At 39.3% G+C, this 15,414-nt stretch overlaps 1 protein-coding gene across 2 annotated transcripts in view; it reads right to left on the bottom strand.

Annotated features, from left to right (window-relative positions):
* LOC147325298 (synaptic vesicle glycoprotein 2B-like) overlaps positions 1-15,414 on the bottom strand; it is a 44,871-nt gene that overhangs the window by 27,089 nt on the left and 2,368 nt on the right. Inside the window, exons 2-8 of one of the 2 annotated variants that reach the window (XM_086299748.1) lie at positions 12,613-14,260; positions 10,877-11,455; positions 9,471-9,697; positions 6,565-6,745; positions 3,809-3,960; positions 2,623-2,756; positions 2,290-2,379 (exon numbers count right to left, since the gene is read on the bottom strand). In XM_086299748.1, the coding sequence (XP_086155874.1) occupies positions 2,290-2,379; positions 2,623-2,756; positions 3,809-3,960; positions 6,565-6,745; positions 9,471-9,697; positions 10,877-11,049 (957 nt within the window). In that variant the 5' untranslated portion in view covers positions 11,050-11,455; positions 12,613-14,260. The remainder of the gene's footprint in view (positions 1-2,289; positions 2,380-2,622; positions 2,757-3,808; positions 3,961-6,564; positions 6,746-9,470; positions 9,698-10,876; positions 11,456-12,612; positions 14,261-15,414) is intronic. The other variant, XM_086299749.1, reaches the window with a different exon arrangement.

Raw genomic sequence — 15,414 nt, 5'->3', positions numbered from 1 at the left:
GTCCATTCCTTGTGTTTCTTGGCCCAAACAGATCTATGCTGCTTGTTGCTTTTCCTTAGTAGTGGTTTCTTAGCAGCTATTTGACCATAAAATCCTGATTAACACAGTCTCCTCTGAACAGTTGATGTAGAGATGAGTGCTACTGGAACTGAGTGTGGCATTTATCTGGGCTCTAACCTGCGGCACCACAGGGAACTGTGCTGTCCCCTCTTCTCTTCACCCTGTACACCTCTGACTTCTGCTACAACTCTGAATCATGCCTTCAGAAGTTTGCAGACAACACAGCCATCATGGGGTGTATCTGGGGTGATTAGGAAGAGGAGTACAGGAGGCTGGTGAGGAACTTTGTTACACGGAGTCGCACAAACCACCTGCAACTCAACACCTCAAAGACCAAGGAACTGGTTGTGGACATCAGGAGGTCCAGACCAGGTTCACTGCCAGTTCAGATAGAGGGAGAGGAGGTGGAGGTGGTCAACAAGTACAAGTACCTTGGATTGTGGGTGAACAACAAACTGCATTGGTCATGCAACATGCAGCACCTGTACGTCCTCAGGAGACTGAGGTCTTTCAACATCTGCAGGAAGCTCCTGAGGATGTTTTACCGGTTGGTGGTTGCAGGAGTACTATTCTATGCTGTGGTGTGCTGGAGGAGCAGCACAGTAAAGAAGGACTCATCCAGACTGAAAAAACTAATCAGGAAGGCGGGCTCTGTGGTTGGCATGAAGCTGGACACTCTGGTGACAGTGGCAGAGCAGAGGATTAAAGAAACTGCAGGGCATTATGGAGAAAGTTGGGCATCCTCTGCATATGGTCATAAACAACCAGAGGAGTCTGCTCAGCAACAGGTTGCTCCTCCCAAAATCTTGGACCAACAGACTTAAAAACTCCTTTGTCCCACATGCCATCAAACTGTTTAACTCCTCGCTGGAGGGGAGAGTGAGGGGAAACAGGAGGATAAAGGAGGGCGACTAAGCTGTAGTGTTTTTTCACTGTGCAATAATCACTGTGCAATAGTCTTGCAATTGTTGAAATGTGCATTAGACTTTGGCTGTCTACATCTCTTTAATGAGTATATTTCACTAGTATTCCTATTTATTTCTATGATATATTCTGTATTTATTAGTGCTGTCAGCGCTAATCTTGTTAAAATGACGTTAACGCCATAACCGCATTAACGTGACAAATCTCCGTTAGCTCATTAACGCGGATCGTCCCGTGAGTGGGGCTGCACGGAGTCAACGTGTTAGCGTGGTTAGCTCATCAATGCATTAGCATTGTGCAGCCCCACGTACGGGGCAATAATGCGTTTATGGCGTTAACATCATTTTAACAAACTTAACGCTGACAGCACTAGTATTTATATTTGTGTATATATGCTATATTTTTATACTTATGTTCGCACTCCCTCATTCCCCTTTATTTGATATTCTAACTCTGTAATATGCAACTTCTGTTGGTGTTCTGCAACTGGAAGCTGAATTTCCCAGAGAAACCCACCAGATGGGTTAATAAAGCTCTATCTCATCTAATCTAATCTAATCTATCTCATCTAATCTAATCTATCTCATCTAATCTAAAACTGAAGAACAGATTGTGTGTCTGGATTCACCGCTTTCAATGTCTGAATGATGAAGCCCAACAGCACTCATGAGAAATAAAGCCCCAGGTCAAGATAGTTTTCAGCATAATTTTACAAAGAATTTTGGCCTATACCGGCTCCTACTTTTTTCAGAATGGTCACTCAAATTCAGAACGATTAGACGCTATCTACAAACATTATTAGTCTAATACTTAAACCCGGCAAAGATCCTATGCTCCCATTCAGCTAGAAAAAAATCACTCCATTCACAATATATTCTGACCAAACAGTTTTTTCTTTTTATCAAGGGCAGACACTCAGCCAATAATACAAGCAGATTGATAAATATAATAGATTATTGCTCCATCAACAAATTAAAAGCCACAGATGTCTCTTTAGACGCAAAAAAAAAGAAGCAGGAAACCATGACAGTACCAGAATAATGACTGTGTTACTAAATATCTCACTAGAGCAATATATTTACGTGTCAGTGCATGGGTAAGTAAAGGTAAATTCAGATATGACACTTATAAAAAAGTGAAAATCTTCACTTAACATTAATGCGTGCCGTAAGCTGTTAGTTATCCTTGAGCGGTTTCATTTTATTGTTGAAAATAAACATTTAAAAAGTTACCATCAAATAAGAAAATCAGTTTATTCGAAAGTGCAATAAGAATCATTATTATTAATTAAAATCATTTACTTACAGTGAAGACTTTTTCCGGCTGCCCCTTGGCTCTCCAGTTAGTGTCATGGACCTGTTTTAGGATCATCCACGCGTCATCATGTTTGCCATTCTGCTCCATAAACAAACACAGGCAGATGTATTCAAACTTACACACAGCCATGGAAAAACGTTACAAAGAAAAAAAAACTGTTGTCAGTGTTCATCTATAGTGAATGTGAACTATCTCGGTGATCTCCAAAAACACTTTCATCGTCTCTTTTAAATTGATTAACAACTATGCCAGCTATGTTCTTTCCACATGTGTACACTTTGCAGGCAGGTGTACAAAGAAACACTATGCTAACAGTCTCACCTCCAGGAGGAAACGTGGGCTCTCGGGCATAAAGGTAAGTCCAACCAGAGAAGCAATTGCAGGGAGAGCCGCAACCAGGACGAACACTCGCCAAGCGTGGAACTGAAATTCTGTGCCCATACTGAAGCCCCAGCCTACACACACACACACACACACACACACACACACACACACACACACACACACACACACACACACACACACACACACACACACAAATCACTGTTTACAAGTTTTGAGAAAAATACTAAGGTTTTACTTCAAACTGTCAGAAGTAGAAATGTATCATAAACAGTGATTCAGAGCAGCATTAAGCAATGCAGGTGGTAAATGATGCATGTTTCCTCTCTGAGTTTACTGTAATTGTATGTATTTGCAGCTGAGACTGTTCAGGGTATTTAGTCCAGACAGAACAGAGGAAATCTTTTGTTTTGGTTTGTTTTTCAACAGCTAGCTCAACTCAAAAACTACAGGATAACGTTGTGCATTACTTTGAGGTTTGAATGAGCCCCAGCACTAAAAACCTGCAGAAAGCCATAACCTACAGAATCGTATTGGTGTGAAATTGTAGAGCCATTCAAAATAGAGACTCCTATTGCACCTTTAGTAGCACAGTGCCTTGTCACTGGGATAGTTCTCTTAACAAGTACTAGCCATAATGCTAACCACTGCACTACTGTGCTGCTGATATGTAAGACTTAACAGGTTGCACCTCTAACAATGAGGTTGAGGTCACTGAGATTAATTTCATCCATCTTCATTATCCTATAAATAAAAAGTCTCATTGAGATTAAAATGTCTTTCCAAAGGAGACCTGGCCAAGAGGGCAGCAAAAGTTACAACTGATTAGCTTTTTATGGCTGACAAAAAAAACTATTGCTTCACTATTGAATAGATAGTTGTGAATAGATTCACAACTATTCACAAATGTGTCAAAAATCTATCTAAAGAGCAATGAATATATCAATATTTTTCCACTCTTATTCAAAGGTTGCAACCAGTATTTAAAAATATACGTGGCATGTAGACTGGCATAGTAAGGGGCTGAACCACAGCTCTTCAATAAGAAGTCTAGCTCCATTTTCTCCTAAACCACATCCACCAAAGGTGTGAATGCACTCACTGGTCAGTATTGCTCACAAGCAAGAATGTAAAGTATCCTTTTTCATTTTTAAAACTGTCTTACCATATCTGGGTATAATTCCCCAGGCAGTGAATGAAGCATAGATCCCACCAATCATCCAGAACATACACAACCAGGACAGATGCTCTCCTCTCTTGTTCATCTGAAGAAACTCTGAGAAGTACGAGTACACGATCGGTGCTGTGCCACCAATACTGAGAGCAAAGACAGAAAAGAAGATAGTAAGGATTATTATTTAAATAATAATCAGCCACAACATTATTTTAAAGATTATTATATTCCCCCAGAGCAAAAAAATGAAGAAAACAGATGCTACACAAAAGCAGGTTGTGTTTTAGAAAACGTCCACTGAAAATCACAGAGCAAAGATGTGTAAAGATATTCTGAGCAAAGCCGACGTTTTCTTGGAGGCAACAAGAGTTCATTTGAAATTTGTATCACATTCTAAACCGCAACAAGGTGACATTTGATGGCACTGCCACCCCAGAATTCAGTTTGGCCTCCTTCAGCGTCACTGGAGTTGAAGTGCTGTCAGTCTGGAAACATGACCAACATCACTGTAATGGAACATGGATGCAAGTCGTGTGGTGAGAGACCGTGTGGAGACTGTGTCCTTGGAGGTTATGTGCGTATATGTGTATGTAAGAAGATTGGGGTGGGTTGTCTGACTCTAAGGTAACTCTAAAATAATTCTTGACTTTGAGGTGTATGATTTAATAAAATAAATTATATTTACAGAGTTTTGAAGAGAAAAAGTATTCCCAAGCATTTGAAATAAAAAGATGTGCAGATGGATGTTCATGTGAGAATGAGCTACCGATAAATCTAATTGAAGTGAAATTGCATAAAATGAATGAAACATGAAGTGAAGTGCATCCATATGTAACTGAATGTTCAAATGGGAATTACTAAGAAGTCATGTTACACGACAACATAGAAAAGAAGAAAATGTAATGAAGTGATTTTAAAGTTTCAACTTTGTTTTAAATCGTGTATGTAGAAAAGTAAGAGAGAGGATAACAGGATGTAGCTGGACATCAGGTGATAGATGTGAACAACGGTGACTAGACGCCACAATGGGTTGTTCCGAATAGATAAGTGGTTCTTCCCTTTGTCTCCTGTCAGATGAGCAGTTCAGAAGATTTGATCTAAGAAGTTCATATTTAGAAATTCCAGGAGAGACACCAGAGGGATCAACCAGTGCTTGATTATTGTTGCACACACAAGACACTTGATCCAAACTATAACTTACCCGGATGCTGTAGATACATACAAACAAAAACTGTCCCATTGTTCTACTAGAATCTGTGTTTTGCTGCTCAGTCTTCCCAGCATTTTCCCACATGCCACATTTTCAGTCATTCTCTCCTTCCACACATTCAGGGTTGAGATTCTTTCAATGGTGTTAAAATAAGATGAACACGTGTCACTTTATCTAGATGTGGCACCTCACCCCTGTCCCCCAGTAGGCACAATCTTGGTGATTTCTGTCATTTACATTTGTCCCAGCTCTCCATGTATTTTAAAACAATTTCCCATATTGGGAAGACCACTGGACATTCCCACAAAGCATCCTTTTGCTTCTTGGCATTTCCAACACGTCATCTTTACTCATGCACATTTTATGAAGCCTTGTTGGTATGTAATAGTACCTGCTGAGAATTTTATATCGGATAAATTTACCTCTAGCCTCCCTGATTTAAAGCCCATTTTCAGAAATAATTGAATTCCATGCTCCCTCATCAAGAGTACAATCCAGATCTCTTTCTCAAACACTTTTAAGTCTTTTACGTGTATTGTTTTTAACCCAATGACCTAAATTACACCATTTTGACACCTTCGTAAGTTAAAGCACAGCAACTGCAAACTTAATTTAACTTAATTTGACAGAAAACACACTTGTCTTGGCTAAATTAGAAAAGATAGCCATGACCATTATAAGAAAAACATTGAAAACAAATGTGTCCCATGTGAATGCAATTTGGCTCAATATGGAACCTCATTTATTTCTACACTGTGTAAAAAAATGTTCTGCACTTGGGTTGAGGAGATTCCAGTCAACTAAGGTGTCTTTTACTCCAGCTTCAGTTGATAATCTTCACTATGGTAGCTGCTATAGGACAAATGTGTTTTAGTTAGCTAAGAGAGACCAAAATATTACATTTACACTTTAGCTTATAAGGCTGTTTAGTGTGTTTCTGCTGCTGTCTGGACCAGCTCTAGATCCAACAGCCATCCCTATCTCTGGATGGCTGTCAGTCCACTGTTTACCTCAGCTGTTAATGTGGGGTAAAAAGCATCCACCCTAATTTACTTTGAAAAAGGCTTTAAAACTGTGTGAAAGGAGTCCGACAGTCAGAGAGTCAGACAAGCTCAATTCGGCTGATGAGAGCATTACTGAGGTGAGTTGTTGAGGATATGCTGAACTGTTGGTAACGCTGCTGTTAGCTCCTGTTAACCAGCATCAGTGAAACTGTCTTTGAAGCCAATGTAACTTTGTTGGACTCTGATGCTTGAAAATGTAAGAATCAAAGCTTTTAGAATCAAAGTCCCAGAAAGTTGTTTCTGTGCATCTGGATGTAGCGTTTTCAGTAGGAGAAACATTTCATCATCATCAGGTGACTTCTTCAGTTTCAGCTGACTGCAGGTTTCCCCCTTATAAACAGTACATTTGCATAATGATTACATCTCATCATTGAAAGAGTGTCCACTGCCCTGTAGGTGTGTGTGTGTGTGTGTGTGTGTGTGTGTGTGTGTGTGTGTGTGTGTGTGTGTGTGTGTGTGTGTGTGTGCATTACCCAATGCCAGAAAGAAGTCTGAAGAAGAGAAAGAAGCTGTAACCCTGAGCTAAGGAAGACATAAATGCGAAGATACAGTTTATAGATAATGCCAGAATCAGACATTGCCGACGGCCAACTTTGTCTGCCAGTCCTCCCCACAGAAATGCTCCCACCATCATGCTCAGGAAAACGATGAGACCTGCACAAAGAAGAAGTAATAGAGGATGCCATATCAAATTATTTAATACTAAGGATATGTTGCAAAACCTCAATATACTCAAAATCAAAACCACATCTGATTGGTTTCATCTCTGTTACCCTGGTGTTTCTACTCCTCCCTGATTGCCTTTTGTGTCTGTGTATATCTAAAGCCTCAGTTTGTCGTTTGCTTGTGTCTTCACTGTGTATTCTGGCTGTTTGTTCCCAACTTATTTATTTAACTTTCTCTTAAATTTGGTTTTGTTTTCTTTCCCATGGATTTATACCAGCCTAAATAAACGGATCACTTTTTTGCTTTTTCCTCACTTCATCACACTCTACCATGACACACCTATTATCAAACATGCTCTGCAGAAATATATGAAATCAAATTCCTTCTTTACCTTGTTTGGTATGGACTTTCATGAGCAGATTGCTTTAGCCTTAGGCAAGCATTTAACACTGATTGGTGGCAGATTGGCATGCTGACAATATTTTAAACCAGTGTACAGATGGCCATGCAACACAGGATAACTGTGACTCATCATACTGGTCTCCAGTATTTTACACCACGTGTAAAATATCTGTTTCACAAAGGTCCAGGGACACCTGGGCAGCACCCATATGCTTTTTTCAAGGTCAGTACAAAAAGAATTGGTGTGTCACTCTACTGATTCTGAACACGAACAGACAATATTGGTTTCGATCAAACCTTGGCAATTCAATTCAGTTTTATTTATAAAACACTAAATCACAACAGCAGTCGCCTTAATGTGCTTTATATTGGAAGGTAAGCACCCTACATTAATAAATAGAAAACCTTAAAATTCAGACATCAGGGAAAAAAAGAAAAACTCTCTTTTAACAGGAAACATCATTTCTGATGTTATGAAACCTCTGGCAGAACCAGGCTCAGGCAGCAGCTATATGCTGTGACCAGTGGGGGATAAGGATGGGAACTGATAAGAATTTAGCAATTCCGATTCGATTATCTATATCACTTGTTGATTCGAGCGTTTATTGATTGTCATTCTCATCAATGAGAGTTACCACCATCACTAAGCAGCATCTCATTACATTACATTTGTGTAAATTGACTGCATACTGCGTTGTCAAATGTTTGTGTGTGTCGGAGGCATTTCCCCTCTTTTGTTGAGATTGCTGTTAAGGTTATTACTCAAAAAGAAAAAAAAGTAAAGTATTACATATATTACACGAATACCTTTCTTAAACAAAGTGTAGTACTTTACTTGACTACTAAATTCACTGCGGAGAAATTAACTGACCTACAAACAACTACAGACATGAATAACTTATTCTTCCTGTTTGCATCAGTTCACACAAACTAAGATTTTATTACTTTTTAGATTTTAAACTGATAGAAACTAACAAACATCACAAGCGAAAACCTGATTCACATGGTGACTTTTCCTCAGAAAAATACCGTTTTCATCTCGAGTCATTTGGCTCAACAATTACCAGAGGTAAAAAGAAAGCCTCACTTACAGCCCAGACATTTTTTGTTCACTAACGACTTCTTGTATCTAATATATTATCTTCCCCTGCAGGTAATGCAACTTCTGCATGCGTATTCATTTCACATTTTAAGGAGGCAAAGTGTGAAGTGGACTCGGTGGACTGGCGTGTCTATTACACGTTCAGCCTTGCTACTGGGGTGAAAAATTGCATCAGTAGCTGAAAGGGTCACAGCAGAGGGAGCTACATGAGATTTCTCATCAATGCCAAATTATCTTGGTATGATACCTGGATATAGTGTTGACTACTGCAAAGTCATTTTCAGGTTTTTCTCATCGGTGATATAATAACTAACACCTTCCGGTACATCTTAATCTGTTGCCACTGAAACATTTCAATATATATAAAAAAAAATCTATTGTGGTGCCCATTTATCACATCAACATCTTATTGTGATAAGGCAAACAGACTTACTGTGTTCATGTGCCTGGGTTGACAGCAAGAAAAAACTACCAGCTAAAAGCTGCAAGCAAAAAGGAAAACGAATATTCTCCAGCTTAAGTAATAATGCTTTTGGTGAAGCATTAGGAAAAAAATCATTTCTGATGTTATGGCACCTTGGCATTGTTTAAGGCACACTGTTGAAGTAGTACAAGCACCTAAGAACCTGATTATAAAATGACTCCTATAAAAAAGCTAGCAAATACACTTAATCGATCTGGAATATACTCCAGATCTTTTATTTTCTACATTTTTGATAATATAAAGGGAACAGGCCTCATCTGGGTATGAATCCCTGAGATGTGGAGCTTTTTATGAAAATTAATGTAGCTCCCTAAACAGTTAATGAAATGCTTTTGTTAAACCCCTTGAATTAGTCCTCACTTCAATTACATCTTCCACTTTTGATTTAAAAGCCACTATACAAAACTGCCTCATTGTCCAAATACGGCTGGACAAGCACTGCTTGCTTTGACAGAACAACACAGATGTAGTGCACCTGTGGGTAGAGTGGGTCATCTACCAGTTGGAAAATTGGAGGATTCATCCTTTCCTGTCAATGTGTCACAGTATTCAAGATACTGAATCCCCAGTTGTCCCTGATACATTAACAGGTGAGTTGGGTGTGTGTGTGAAGGTAGATAAAGGCAGTGTATGAATGTGTGAAGTACTTTGAGTGCTCAAATTGAGAAGGAAGGGACCTCGGATTGTGCTTATTCTAAACAACAATCACTACAGCTAATGCTTACCCAGCATTCCTTTCTCTGCATTGGACAGACACAGGTCCTTTTCTGCAGACGGTAGAACAAATGCAACCACAAAACACTCAACTCCATCAGCCATTAGAGCCAGGCCCAGCACTATGAAGAGCATCCACTGGAATTTCCCATGACCACATTCTTCCATGATGTATTCATACTGCTCAGATAACTCCTCTAGATCAGATGCTGCACTGCTACCTGTTTGAGGTTTAGCCCTGGAAGAAGCCATGAAGACAAAAGAAAATGTGAATCTTTGATTACACTGAAAACCAGATCTGATTACACTGTCCTGAATATATGATAATACTGAATACATTATTGATCTCTTGAGGAAATTACTCTCTCTGCAGAGGGCGCCCACAAATCAGGCACCCGGGGTGCAGTGTGTATGGACGCTACCTTGCTCAGGGGTACTTCAGGGTAGCCATTCAGTGGATTCAAACCCCCTACCTTCTGATCATGGGGTGACCACGCTACCTACTGTGCTATCCCTGCCCTATATCTGGTTATTATTGCTGTCACTCTCAGATATGCTATCATGGAAATTATTAGGTTTTGTGCCCAATTTTTGAGGTTTAATTTTTGCATTCCTGTATTTACAGTGTTTTGACTTTTTTTTCTTATCTAAGCTTAAGCCTTTCATGCATAGTGGTCACTACAGTGGACAGCTATTCAAAGGCTGTTTTCTTGTACTTGTGTCAGTGTTGATGGTATACTTGCACATAAACCACTACACTGGACACTGATGTGTCACTCCATACCCTGCCACCCACTGGTCGTTTAATGTTACTATAGATATATGACGTGTTTCATTGTAATTATTGTTATTTAACCCTGTCATGCATGAATTATGACAACCTCAATCAGGATTTTTTTTCTTAAGTACTTTATTCACCTTTTCATGCCTAAAGATGGATATATATACTTAAGAAAAAATCCTAATTGAGGCTGTCATAATTATGCATGAAAGGGTTAAGTAACGTTTAGTTTGGGGGGGGGGGTTGCTGATTTTAATGATATACTATTTATTATTACAGATAAACTTAAATAGCAGTATATTCCCTCTGCAACATTAAAGAAATATGCACAATAATGAATAATAATTATAATCCAGTATTATATATGATTCTGCATTTTAGTTCAGACACTTTCAGTATATTTTGATACTAAAAAATGTACACTAATATTTAAACAGACTGTAAAACAATTATTAAATATAAAACAAAGTTTAAACTCCAGTGCAGTGGCCCTTTTTATTTAGTTTCTGTGATATGGCACAAACTTGTAAATCCATTTATGACTGATCCATTTTTCAGATTTCCTGAGACCCCCTCACCACCAGCTACCACTCTACAGTGAGAGTGCCCAGAAACATTAAATATGCAGTGCCTCACCATGCAGCTCTCTGTGCAGCCTTTGTGTCATCAGGATGTGGAATCCCTTGATATTCTCCTTCATACATCTGATCCTCTTCATCATGTCCTTCAGTCACATCACTTGCTGCATCGTCTTCCTGAAGAGGGTAGTCTCCTTGGTTGTATATGTTGTTCTGGTAGTGGTCAGCCATCTTGGCCTACTAGACCAGCTTTTCTAACTGTTAATATAACTGTAAATAAAAGGTTTTGTTTGGCTTGTTAATTATGTCAGTTCTGAATTTTAGGGAAAAATATAGTTGTCATAAAATAGCAGTTGGAGTTCTTAGTTAATCATACTGACTTACTACCCTTAAAAACTAGTTTCAGGGTCATTAGTCACTTTACTCCACTTACTGGTTTTTAAACTTAATAGCAAATAAAGGTCTATTAATGACATCACACCATCAGTCTGTATGATTTGCAGTGCAGCCTATTCAGGTGTGACTGTCCCAATAAAACAAAACGTGTCTGTTTCATCAGTAACTTCTGCTCCATGTTGTGCTTCTTATGGTGCTGTTAGTGGTAATTCCAAATTCCTGTAAGGTCCTCTCTTCACTCCTGAAAACAAAAAAACTGGTTAGTTTATTGTACACTGTGACACTTGGAACACAGAAGACCTTACCTACCAAAATATGCTTTTTTAAACGTATTTATTTTTTCTGCTGATTATGGTGGTGGTGATAGTGGTGATGATGGAGGTGGTTACTGCTGATGAGCACTCTGCTCTGCGTATTAAGTTCATTTGTATGACTGTGTTTCCCCATTTGGTTTCTTTTCAAACTTTCTTCTTTATTTTAAAAGTTTGTTGTCCCTTGTGCCTTTCTTTTAGATTTGCTTTCCTTGGCTCATTATCCATCATTTATGGTGCTTTCCTGAACAACTCAGAAATTGGAAATTCCGACTTCCCAGTCGGAAATCAACTCAGATTTGAAGTGAGCTAGCAATCCAAGATGGCAGCATGCAACATAAACAGTAGTAAAACGTTTTTCTTTTTCATCTGTACTGCCACTGTTGTGTATTTTTGACTCACTCAATAAGCCATATGCAGAGCATTGATCAGTCTCTATCCGTAGATGTGTTTTTTAAGCACCAAAACATAAATATTATGGTGTGTTGTTAGTGATAGTGAATTTATCTACCCTGCTAGGAATCAAAACAAAGGCTAGAATGATGGACAAGCTGTGGGTGCTAATAAGACATGAGAGAGGAAAGTGAGTGCAGTCTGCTACACTTCACAGAGACATGGCTGCGTACGCAGGTTTTTCATTATTCAGGCTGACAGAGACACCAAGCTGAGCAGTAAGAAGAAACAAGAAGACATTGTAGTGCTTCTTAATGAAAGGTGGTGCAATCCAGGACATGTGCACATAGGAATATCTCTGGTTGCCTGAAACTGAACTTTTAGCTGAGGCTATTATTTACCACAGGAATTCTCCTGCACTATTAGTGAGCAGTATTTACCACCATGGAGCAGTGGCAAGCGACATCAGTAATATTATTATTATTATTATTATTATTATTATTATTATTATTATTAACTTTATTTATAAAGCGCTTTCAAACAAAGTGCTGTACAACTAAAGGGATAAATAAAATAAAAGTGATACATAGCAATACAGGTAAGAGACACAATACAAGTTAAAAACAATAAAAAATTTAAAAACTAAAAGCTGTAGAATTAAGACATATAGAAAAATCTTAAAATCTGCTCAAACCTGACAAGGTAGCCAATGAAGAGAGTTCAGTACAGGGCTAATGTGCTCAAATTTCCCAGTTCTTGTTAAAATGTGAGCAGCTGCACTTTGCACCATCTGTAGACCTCTAAAACAGACACACAACTGTCGCGACCTACAGTGTAGGCATCCAGTGGCATTCATCACCATCAGCGCTGATTTTAACTATATAAATATGACTCCACTCTGCCAACTATCCAGTTAGCAAACTCAACATGGCAGCATTCAACATAAACGCTAGTAAAACCGTAAACATTTAAGGTTTACTGTGGACTGCAAAACACAGGAAAGTAAAGCCCTTTTTCAATTAGGACCTACTTGGATTGGCTCGAGGTTGCACTACTCAGCTTCTCATTTACATTTGAGTACCATCTAATGTGCATGGAGTTGTTATAGCAACGTGGCTGAACATCTTGTGATGGGATATAAACACTACAACAAAGGTGGACGTTGGGCTGATGGTATACCAGCTGCTCAGTCTGTAGCTTTTCGTCAGACGGGGACCATGGTGTTGTTTCTGTGCAGCTGTTTACTTCATTGCCAGGTTTCAAAATAGCGTTTTTGATTTTCATAAAGAAAATGCACTCATAACTCATTGACTGACGCCACTGACCAGCCAATCAATGGCATAAAGTCTGTTGATGTCACATTTTCAGATCGCCGGAACCCCAGCCAGTAGCTGCTAAAAAGGTACCCGGTACTTTTGACCTAATGGAAAACCCCAAAAACCTCATCGATCTGTGCCGAGCTGACCTGAGTAGGTGCTAATGGAAAAGGGCTATAAAACTCTGGTCCTTTTGAATGCATACATGCAAGGATTTAATATAGAGCCACTGCCCTCACCCCACTTGTTACTGTTAACAGGACCAGGTTGTGGTACCAGGACCAGGTTAACAGCATGCTCCTGACTTCCTGTTGCCACTCAGTTGTGCTTTGTATGTGCTCTGTGATCCACATGAGGATGACATCAACAACATAACAAACTACATCACTGATTATATAAATTTCTCTGAGTATACAATTATCCCAATCAGGACTCTATGCTGTTTTCTCAGCAACAGGCCCTGGATCACCAGTGACCTGGAGATCCTAGTGAATGAAAAGAAAGGAATCTTTATCTCTGGGATCAAGGATATGTTGAGAAGGATACAGTGTGAAGCCGGAGCTGAGTAGGTGTGAAGATACCTACAGAGAAAGGCTGGACACCAAATGCTAGCTGCCCTAAAAAGTTAATTCTGTTAGTATTTTCAGTGGGAGAAACGTTTCATCGTCATCCAAGTGAATTCTTCAGTCTCAGCTGACTGCAGGTTTACCCAACAATATAAACAGTACTTTTGCATAATGATGAAAACTAGCACCACTGACTAACAATGGGCCATGAGGTCACTTTCATGATCATTAATATGCAAATTGTCATGACCATTGATCAACAACCACTGACCAAAGCTCATTGATCAATGGCCATGAGTATCATTCACAGAGAGTTGGGGAATGGCTGCAATCACAGCATCACAAGATGGTGAAAGATGTACCCTTAGGCCCCCTCCTCGATTTTCATGTAAATGGCCTCCTTTACTCCCCGCTCAAACCAGTGTTCCTCCCCGTCCAGGATGTGTACAGTCCTGGAGTCCTGGCGGGACAAGTTAGCTCGTTTGTGGATGATTGAACGTGTATCAAGATGTTAGCTAGAAAGCACTTAAAGAGAAAGAGCATTGGGGGGGGGGAAGTGCTTGTGCAAATGGGTGGGAATGGGTGAATGAAGCAAGAGGCAATGAGTTGCTTTAAGTGCTCAGAGAGTATAAAAACCAGTCCATTTACCATTTACCAAACCAGAATTTCCCTCATCTCCAGTTTAACAGACTCAGAGTTGTTAGCAAAATCTACTTCCTGGAGTAGGGCCTATCTCTGTGAGATTCAGCAAAATGCTGCAAAAACAGTGCTTTGCAGTACAAATGGATAATGACTCAAAGCTTACTGCAATTGCAACCCAAGAATTTCTCAAGGGAAAGAAATTATATATTCTTCAGTGGCCAACTGTTTTGAACCCAGTAGAGCATGTTTTTCAGTTTTTAACCAAACTAAATACAAGAAGACCCACAAACAAGCAGCAGTCACTGACTTCAAGTAATCCTTTTCGTCCAAGTCTTTATATTTAAAATTTAATAACCCATGCCATTTTATCATATGGTGTGTACACACACACACGTTCAGTGTGCACTCTGTAGCTTTTCAAGGTCAGCAGAAAACACAATGCAAGCCTCTAAAACACTCTACTTCCTGTAAACTGAGATCAGAGGATGAAAACACACACAATTCTCTTCCCCTCAGGGCAGTGGAGAGGCATCTAACAATATAATATAGAAGCTATCCCTCTTACATGGCAAGCATCCTGTCATCATGACAACCAAAATAAAGATATAAACTGTTTAACTGTGATAAGACACAAACATAGCTATGTTCAAACCTGTGATGACAGATGTGAGGAGAGGGAGCTGAAGAGGAAGCTTCAGCATCAAGCCTAGTCATTTACACCAGATTAATAATGCATCGTGTGTCTTTGTACAGCAGGAAGCCACTACACACACACACACACACACTCACAGAGAGAGAGAGGGAGAGAGATAGAAGCACAGACTGGGTAAAACACACTCTACTGATTCAAAACGGAGGAGACTTTTTTTCCTTCTAACTTTCATTTTTATCTCAATTTTCAACTGTTACTGGTGTCCCACATCTCTATTATCACTAAGTATTACATGTACAGTATTACTGCTTTTTTATGCA

The sequence above is a fragment of the Aulonocara sp. 'chitande type north' Nkhata Bay genome, linkage group LG7 (assembly GCF_057382095.1).
Source record: "Aulonocara sp. 'chitande type north' Nkhata Bay isolate Kocher_YH1m ecotype deep benthic linkage group LG7, A_spYH_male_GT1.1, whole genome shotgun sequence".
Classification (NCBI taxonomy): Eukaryota; Metazoa; Chordata; class Actinopteri; order Cichliformes; family Cichlidae; genus Aulonocara; species Aulonocara sp. 'chitande type north' Nkhata Bay.
The sequence above is the reverse complement of the archived record's forward strand: the minus strand, read 5'-3'. Positions and strand labels throughout refer to the sequence as shown.